Below are 9,942 nucleotides of genomic sequence, written 5' to 3' on the forward strand. Positions count from 1 at the left end.
ATGTCTAATTTGGATGTTTCAACTTAATGTGGATATCCAGTGGCTACTAAAATGAATAATGTAACTGGATATATATATTTGATTTCAAATTGTCTTAAGTTAGACCATTCTTCTTGTGGCTGAGCATTAACCTTTTAGTATTCCATCCTCAGAAAGAAATGCTTCCTAATCCCATGTGCTTTCTGTAAAATTTGCAAAATTTAAATTATGAGAATCCTTTTAGGTAAAAGTTGCTTAGGTGAGAGTGGTTTGCACAATATTCTTACATGGCTTTATTTGATATTTAGCTTGTTAGGTACCTATTCTGATGAGTTTGGGAAGCTGGACTTTGAGCGCTCTCAGCATGGCTCAGGAATGAGCAATAGATCACAAGCAAAAAGATTTGTTTCTGCTCTAAACAGCATTGTAGAAAGGACCTACAACAACCTATTTGAATTTCAAGAACTTCGGAAGATTGCAAAGGAAATGCAGATAAAGGTGAAGTATTGCAAAGGAAATTAAATGTTCGCACATATTTGAAATTATCAAAGCATAGGCCTATCATAGATTTCTGATGCCAGTGTACATGTGCCAAATGAGAGATTAGCAGCTTTTCATTGAAAGAAATATTTTTCCCAGCACAATTTTTCTTTTTCATTTCCCCGTTCCCACTTTGTTTTTTTCTTCCTTCCCATTCCCATCCTTTCCTGCTTTTTTTCCCACCTTCTGCTGCTTGTCCTTTTCTCACTCCTTTTCTTCTTGGCCTTTCTCTCACCTATTCTCTCTCATCAGGCCACTGTTGATTTTTCCACAAGCCGTATACAGACCCATACTAGCTTTTTCCCTCATCCCCATCCTTGCCACTGCTGCACAGGGCTTTGCTGGTTCTTCTTCCTTTTCTATGTGGGCTGCTGCTTGCTTTTCTTTCAGAATGCTGCTGTCATCTGTCAGGTGAGGAGGCTGTAGTTTTCTAAAATCTATTTCACAATTATAAGGTGAGGCTTATAATTGGGCTAATATAGTAGATTCTGTTTCTTTAATTATTTAGAAGAGTTATTGGAGGTAATTTTATAAAGAATTTTTTGCATTTTGCAAATATGCATATAAAAGTATGAAAGATGCAATTATGTGCATAATTGTACACGACTTTAGGGTAGGCATGTTTAGGGGAGGAGTTTGGGCAGAGCACAGACAGTCACAATTTACATGCGTATTTTGTAAAGTGCATATGTTCACGCATACTTTAACTCGCTAATATTTACGCTTGCTTCTAAGCAGATGTAAATGTCCTTGGCTTCAATCTAACTATTTCTGCAGGAAAAGAGAAACAAATGCATATGTGTTTTTATAAAATAGGCACCTATAATACCTTTACACATAGGCCACGTTTCTAAGTTTTATTACTTGTTATACCACCAATCGGGCACCATCTGAGCAGTTTACAAAATAGCTAATACAACATAAAATGAAGATAATACACACAACTTAATAGAGGAAAAAGAAAAGAAAGTAGGAACTCCATTCAATATGCAGAAAAAGGATAGTGGAAGAGAGAAAAGAATGTTGGTGTGCATTCCAGGGACCCCATTCATCCAGTGGTACATTCACCTAGATGAGTCCTTTTTGTGCAGCAAAGGTGCCACCACAACCATTACCTTCAAAAAATATTTGTGGTGCCCTCAAATTGGTAATATGCACTCCCAGGGCAAGTTCCTGGAGGAAAAGTCCATAGTCTGCTATTGAGATAGACATGGGGAAAGCCACTGCTTGTCCCTGGGATCAGTAGCATGAATCTTACTACTATTTGGGATTCTGTCAGGTACTTGTGACCTGAATTGGTCACTGTTGGAAGCAGCATACTGGGCTAGATGGACCATTGGTCTGACCAGTATGACTATATGTTCTATATGGGAGTGGAGAAGTAGCCTAGTGGTTAGAGCAGCGGACTTTGATCCTGGGGAACTGGGTTCAATTCCCACTGCAGCTCCTTGTGACTCTGGGCAAGTCACTTAACCCTCCATTGTCCCAGGTACAAAATAAGTACCTGTATATAATATGTAAACCACTTTGAATGTAGTTGAAAAAAACCACAGAAAGGTGGTATATTAAGTCCCATTCCCTTTATATTGGAGTGTGAAAATATTCCTCTGAGATCTAGAACCATGAATTACTCTCCTTTGCACACTGCCACTATCACGGGATCCAGGACTTCCATTTGGAAATGTGGAATTGTTAGACCCCCTTTGAGATCTGAATGGGGTGATGAGAGCCTTCCTTCTTGGGCACCATGATCAGGTACTGCCTGTGCCCACTGTTCTATGGGCACAGAAACAGCTGCTTCAAGAGCCTGTGTAAAGTAGCATGCACCATAAGCATTTTCCAGGCACTCAACAGAGGGAGACCATAAAAGCCTCTGAGAGGGCAGGGAAATTATGGGGTGTAGTCCTGCTGATGATTTTGAGGACCTGCTGGTTCATTATGATGGGTTCACTCCTCAGTATCAAGACAACTGAACACCTATCGGTTTCTCAGAGGAGAGGACCCCTTGCCTATCTTTATGGTCCTCTGGAGGCTGCCTCATCACTTCCAACTCCACCTTTCCTGTCTGAACGAAAGGACTCCAGCCGAGAGCGCTGACAGGAGGACCCCTTCCTTGCGGTGGTGCCTGGCCTCGCAAAAGGCTGACCTCCTTGGATGAAGCTGCACCACTTGTTTAGGCCTGCCTTCTAGCAACATCTAGGTCTCCATCTTCCCAAGGTCTTTTACAAACGTTTCTAGGTTCTCTCCAAACAACTACTCCCCCTAAAGGGAAGCTTAGTGAAGCATATCTTAGCGGCAACATCTGCTGCCCAGTTTCACTACCATAACAGTCGCCTGGTGACAACCACCACCATCATGCCTGTAGAGGAAGCCCTAATTAAGTCGTACAGGTTATTCAATACAGAAGCCAGCCCTGATTCCAGTCGAGAAGCTTCCTTTCGACAGCCTCACAGGGAGCTGCTGCAGAAAACGCAAGTAGGTTTGGGACATGCAGCCACTGCAGAGTGCTGCTTGCAAAGCCAGTGCTATCACTTGGAAGGCCTGCTTTAGTAGGGGTTCCAATTCCTGCCCTCCAGTGGGATGGTGGTTGTCTTGGTCACCATCATGACCAAAGCATCCATATTTAGAATCTTGAATTTCTCTTTCTCCTCCAGGACTAGCACGTAAAGCTTCACTATAGCCCTCCTGATCCCCAGACTAGCTTCATGAGTTTCCCACTGCACCAAAATGAAAGCTCTGATAGTCTGAACTGAAAAAGATTGTGTAGGTTTTCTCAAACAGTCTGTCTTTTGCCCAATCTCCTGTGCCATCTGAGACTTGTATCATTTTCTTGGTGATAAGAGCAGTTGAGTAATTAAGGAAGAGAGCTTCTGTCTCTGAAACAGCTGGGCTACGGATGGATCATCCCCCTTACCAATGGGGATCTCTCTCTCCTCCAAGCCACTTCTAGAGGGTTCCTTTAGGCCCTTCATGCTTCCTAGGCTCCCTAAGATGGAAGTGGGAGCTGAAGCTACTGATTACTTTCATTTCATTTTAATTTATTAGTCTTATATTCCACATTATCCAAACAAGGTTTGGGTCAATGTGGCTTACAGTGTAACAAGGTGAAAAACATTACATAGAACTATGGACAACAATGTAACTAGGGTGTAACAAGGCGAGAACTTTGCATAGAACTATGAAAAACAATATATGGGGGACGTGGGTTGCATGGGACAGTGATGACTGCTCCCAGACCTCTCTGGTATACAGTTGAGGCCTACTATAGGACCTAATCCGAGGTGCAGGAATTTTTGCTGGGAACTCTGGCCTGTGACACCCTTGGAGCTTTTGTTTTGTGTGGGGTGGGTTTTGTTTGTTTTTGTTTCTTAACTCATACTGATCACTGGAGTGCTGGTCCTGGCTGGGAAGATGGACCTGGATTCCTCCAGGTGTCTCCCTTTCTCCTGCTTGAACAGAACACAAGAGGTCTCCATCCCCTGCACTATTTGAGCTCAGTTGGCAGCCTGATGTTCTATCCAGGCTTGAGGAGCACCACCAAAGATCACAATCCAGGTGCATAGGTACCCATCTACCATCTGCTGGAGGGGGCAAGCTGCATGGTTCCTTTCATAGGGAGGTATGCTGAATCCTTTGTTCTGAACCGGCCTAGTGGATGATAAGGAATAGATTAAAAGAACCCTTATACTTCATTATTACGTGCATTAGCTCAGATTCTATTTCTTTTGTCTTCTATTGGGAGGGGGGAACCAAACATTGTATGAAAGCACAATTTTTAATAAGGATTATTTTGGTCTGTATTTTTTTTTTTATCATCATTTCTATTCATTTCATAAATACGTGAGAATTGTCCTACTGGGTTAAATGAAGGTCCATCTAGCCAAGTATTCTGCTTCCAACAGTGGCCAGATCACAGGTACCTGGCAGAATCCCGACAATATCCTCAAAACAATAAATTATTGGGGTATTTATTAAATATTTATGTCTTTCAAATTAGAATATGTGTGGTCTCCATTTATTTTGTAGATTCCCAATAGTAGCAAGAGTCCATGCTTCTGACCCTAAGGATAAGTAGTTGCTTTCTGTGTGTACCTTAACAATTTAACAACAATTTATGGACTTTTCCTCCAGGAACTTGTCTAAATCTTTTTTAAACCCAGATGTGCTACATTTTATGCATTCTCTGGCAATGAGTTCCAGAGCTTAACTATTTGTTGAGTAAAAAAAATAACACATTTTCTCATATTTGTTTTTAAAGTATTGCAATGTAACTTCATGGAATATCCCCAAGTCTTTGTACTTTTTGAAACTGTAAGCAATTGATTCACGTTTACTCAGTCATGATATTGTAAGACCTCTATTATATTCCTCCTTAACCATCGCTTCTCCAAGCTGAAGAGTGCTAACCCCTTCAGCCTTTTCTCATATGAGTGTAGTTCCATTCCCGTAATCATTTTGGTCACCCTTTTTGTACATGTTCTAATTCAACTATATCTTTCTTTTAAGATTGGAGACCAGAATTGCACACAGTACTCAAAGTAAGGTCACATCATGGAGCGATACATAAGCATTATAATATTCTATTGCTAGGAACAATTTATAATATAGATCCTAGTTCACAATTGATAGTGGAAGACCAGGATTTTAAATTAGAATCTCATTTGAAAATGTTAAGGATTACAGTTCTTGACTTTTTATTCCCAAATTTAGAATATTATCAGGAGAGCTTTTTGTCTGTTAAAATTTAAGACAGATTAGAAAATTGTTTGCACATGAAAATTTTAAGGTTATAGTTCAGACTTTGGTTTTACCACAAATTGACTATTTGTAACCTTCTATATGTAGGTGGTAGAGTTAGTGTTAAAAAAATTTACAGACATTGCAGAACACAGTGGCTAGACTGATATTTTCAAAGTCAAAATATGAGAGTCACACCTCTATTTATAAAATTGCACTGGCTTACTGTGGAAGTGAGATTGATTTTTAAGTTATGTTTTTATTTTTTGTACGGTGAAGCCCCAGATTACATGGAAATTTTGATTTTATTATTAGATTTTAATAGATTAAGAATGGCTTAGCATTATCTAGAGCTGTCATATCCCAGTAAGTTTAAAACAAACCAGAAAAATTATCTCTTCACTCAACGTGCAATTAAACTATAGAATTTGTTGCCAGAGAATGTGGTAAAATCAGCTAGCTTAGCAGGGTTTAAAAAGGTTTGGATAATTTCCTAAAAGAACAATCCATAAGTCATTATTAGGATGGACTTGGGAAAATCCACTTCTTATTTCTAGGATAAGAAGCTTAAAATCTGTTAATGTTTTGGGATCTTACCAGGCACTTGTGATCTGGATTAGCCACTGTTGGAAACAGGATACTGGGCTTGGTGGGCTTTTGGTCAGTCTCAGTATGACAACGCTTATGTTCTTATGTAGTACTAAAAATATTGTATTATGGGCTTTTTACTACCTTTCAATTAGCCAAATAGTAGAATTTATTACCTGTGAAACTTAGAATGATTTCTCATTATGGCTATTCCGTAAATCACTTAGCGGCCCTTTTACAAAGTGGTGGTAAGCCCTTCCCCTTCCCCTTTCCCCTTGCCTTTGTCTTTTTTTCCCTTTTGCCTTTCTCTTTCTCTTTCTCCTTTTTGGTCCCCTTTGCCTTTTCCTTTCCTCTTTGCCTTTTTGTTCCACTTCCCCTTTCGCTTTTCCCATTTTCATTTTCCCCCATTCCTTTCCCCTTTGCCTTTCCTGTTTGCCTGTGCCTTGCCCTCTCCTTCCCCCATTCCTCTTTCCCCTTTGCCTTTCCCCAATCCCTCTTTCCCCTTTGCCTTTCCCCAATCCCTCTTTCCCCTTTGCCTTCCCCTCCCCTTTGTCCTCTCCTTTGCCTTTCTTTACCTCTCCCCTTTCCTCTTGCTCTTTGCCTTTACCTCTCCCCTTCCTGTTTGCCTTTCATTTGCCTTTCCTCTTGCCTGTGCCTTTCCCTTCCCCCTCACCCTCTCCCTTCCACTCCTACCTTTCCCATGCCTTTTGCCTTTCCCCTTTTGCTTTTCCTTTCTTTTCTTTTTCCCTTTTTGCCTTTCTCATTTCTCTTCTGCTTTGTCTTTCCATTTTGCCTTTCTCTTTTTTCCCCTTTGCCTTCCCCCCTTGTGTGCTTTTTCCTTTTACCTCCATTTTCCCCTTTCCCTTTCCCCATTTCTTTCCCCCTTGGCCTTTATCCTTTAATGCTATTTGGACTGAGAACATAAGACTTTGTGTTTTCTATTAACTTTTATTGTTGTTGTGTTTATTTTGCATAATCTTTCTTTCTGTAGCTACCTACCCACATACAGTGCTGTATGAATGATGTAAACACCTTGTAATTTTCTTTAAAATTATGCATATGCTTTTATATTTCATTGTATCCTTTTCAGGTGGTTGATTTTGAAAACTTTGTTGGCTCTTTGAATGACCAAGGCTACCTTCTGAAAAAAGGACCGAGAGTTTACCAACTTCAAACTATGTAATATAAAAGCTATCACAGAAGCTACTTTTCTAAATACCTTTAAGGGTTTTGCCAAGGTTTGGTTTGTAGAAAATTGTTGAAATTCTTCTGATATTGAGATGTTATTTTTGACCACCATGGGCTTATTTTACTAATAGATGAATACCTTCAATTAATAATGCCCAGAGAAAAGTTGCATTTAAATTATTCTCCAGTCAAAAATTCAACATAGATTCATTATGAAATATGTTTGTTTGTTTTAAACAGGATGTTTGGTCACAGAAAGGTACTTGTTATGGCTAACTGTTTGGCATGAGCCAAGCATAAATTTTAATTTTATTTATTTGTTGATGGTAAAATATTTACAAAACTATATTAACAAGAATCTCCACATTGGAACAGTCCACATTACTGAATATGGCCAGCTGGAAAGAAAGGATGGAGAAGATATGTGTAAATTGTAAACATAATTCAGAGTGATAAGGCTCCAGCTAATATGTACTCTACTTATTGAATAATGCTTTAGATAAATATTTTGTGAGACCTGTTGATAAAATTATTTAATGTATAAGCAATGTAAACTTGTGAGAATTCCTGCCAATAAGAGCATATTCTTCTCACCTGACAGACTCATATGACCTGAACTTCAAAAGCAGTGGTGGTCAGTGGCTTATGGATAATGGGAGAGACCATCACCAATGATACGTTCACTTATAGAAAACAGAATAGTATGTTAGAGCAGCAGTACTAACCAGAGCAGTAGAAGTAATGTAGTCCTGAGGGGGGACTGGGCTTCTCCAAATTGGGTTCAGACCCCCTCCCCCTAAGATTCAGGCAGTCTGCTGTTTTGGCTATTGGGGGTCCCTAAGCCTGACCAGTAGAAGACCTCCTCTTTGTGAATGAAGCCAGGCAGGTGGCAGCGCTTTTCCTGGGTGGCAACCACACCGTCTCACCTCCTCTCCCCCACACATGCTTGCTTTTTCTGAAACTGAGCATGCACATGGAAGTCCCGCCTCCTGCACACGCTTGGGGAGGTGGGGGGAGCTGCCTCGTGAATGCTCAATTTCACAAAACAACAAGCATGTGTGTGTGTGTGGGGGGGGGGGGGTCAGCCGGTATGACAGCCCAGGAAAAGTACTGCCAACTGCCTGGCATCGGGAGGAGGAGGAGGGCAGGACTTGTGAGGTGGGGGGAAATTTTGCCCATTGTCCTCCCTCCCCCCTCAAATCTGAGGTATGGCTATGCACCTGAACCAGAGTCCTTAAACCACAAAGTTAACTGTTTCTTTGACAGATTTTTCCATTTTGGATTTTATTCCTAGTTCTCTCATCATTTTTGTTATTCATCTTAGCCTTATGATTTTACTTTTTGAGGGAAATGAAGGGGAATGAAAGGTATATACTAGTAACGGCCACACCTCGTTTCGACAATTTGTTTCTTTATATTCATTCTCATCATTCATGATGTGTAAGTCCCACATGTGGCTCTTGTTAAGGGTTTAAATACCAGTGCCTGAATTTATTTGTCTTAGATGTGTAATGGTTGGTGTGTGTGTGAGTTAAGGAGATTGAGCCTTCAAAGTGTTCATAAAACAAGGAATTAGAACAAAGAGGGAGAGGGAGAGAGAGATTTGTATTGCTATTTTAACAGGTATGTTTAATATGTTATTTTTGTACATTTTGTAAAATTTATGGAATTGCAGTTGAATTTTCTCTGTTAGAGCCAGTTGTAACCTACAGCTGGCAAACTGTTATTAATTATTTGACAGAAGCGAAACAATAGTGGAGAGCAAAAGCCACTTGTGGAACCAAAAAAGGACTTTATAACCAGCGTCTATATATACTACAGATGTTGGTTATAAAGTCCTTTTTGTTCCACAAGTGGCTTTTGCTCTCCACTGTTGTTCTGCTTCTGTTGATCTTGTTCATGTGGATTTTCTCCTCCTTTGGTACTCCTATTAAATATTTGACTTCATAATTGGTAGTAAAGGTGATAAAGCATCTATAAGCTATGGTTTATTTTAAATGTATATAATATATATTCAATTGTGTTCCTTTTAATATACATATTTTTTATATAAATAGAATATATTTGTGTATCTGATTTTATCAGAACATTGTCAAATGTAAAAAATGTCAAATTTTGTGAATATATTATATTTATATATTTTTTCTGCTGTTAGAGTGGATTTTAAAGTGGTAGGCTTATAGTTTATTTTTGCCTCAATCCTCCTATTTCATATCTACTAATTGTTCAAAAGGGGTGGTGGGAGGGGGGGGGTCACATTTCCTGGGGCAACTTGCCAATGAAACCAGTTGAGACAAAAATGGAAATAGAATTCAAGAAAGTATGTTGCAAGCACAAAGGTTCTTTAATGATGAGGTAAAACCAAAAATGAAGTATATGCAAGACTTCTGGTGAGTGCCCAATATAGTCCTAGACCAGTGGCCTCCACTATGTTTCAAATGGGACCACATTGCCAAAAAAAAAAAAAATCTTAAAAACTGATGCCCTGTTCCCTAGGCTCATCATTACCCCTTTATATATTCTCTTCTAACCCCATCAAAATCCGCACCTGCTTCTTCTACTAATCCTTTGCCATTCTATTTCACCCCCTTCTCTAATTTGGCTTTACTCCCAGCTTAGTAAACTCCACTGTTCTTCCTCCCTCACTTTCTACACTTGCTTTCTGCTGTTGCTGCCACCAGAATGCTTTCTTCATTTTCTTGTAGAGTGACAGCACTATGCTCTGTGTAAATTTCTGCATTCATTTCACAATCTTGCAAGTCTTGCGCAATTCAGGTAGGGCATGGTTATGGAGCTTTTTCAGAGGGTGCTTTGGTAGTAATTCTCCAAATGAGGTGGGGAGGCTGTATTTAGGGAAAAAAGCCAGGGAGATGTACATACAGTTGATGGAAGTTTCCACAAGCTCCTTCC

At 39.8% G+C, this 9,942-nt stretch overlaps 1 protein-coding gene across 1 annotated transcript in view; it reads left to right on the forward strand.

The window, feature by feature from the left end:
* MCM8 (minichromosome maintenance 8 homologous recombination repair factor) overlaps positions 1–9,113 on the forward strand; it is an 88,244-nt gene extending 79,131 nt beyond the window's left edge. Inside the window, exons 18-19 of the mRNA XM_030196309.1 lie at positions 288–477; positions 6,935–9,113. Of these exons, the coding sequence (XP_030052169.1) occupies positions 288–477; positions 6,935–7,027 (283 nt within the window). The 3' untranslated portion in view covers positions 7,028–9,113. The remainder of the gene's footprint in view (positions 1–287; positions 478–6,934) is intronic.
* The last annotated feature ends 829 nt before the right edge of the window (positions 9,114–9,942 follow it).

This window comes from Microcaecilia unicolor, chromosome 3 (genome assembly GCF_901765095.1).
Source record: "Microcaecilia unicolor chromosome 3, aMicUni1.1, whole genome shotgun sequence".
Lineage (NCBI taxonomy): Eukaryota > Metazoa > Chordata > Amphibia > Gymnophiona > Siphonopidae > Microcaecilia > Microcaecilia unicolor.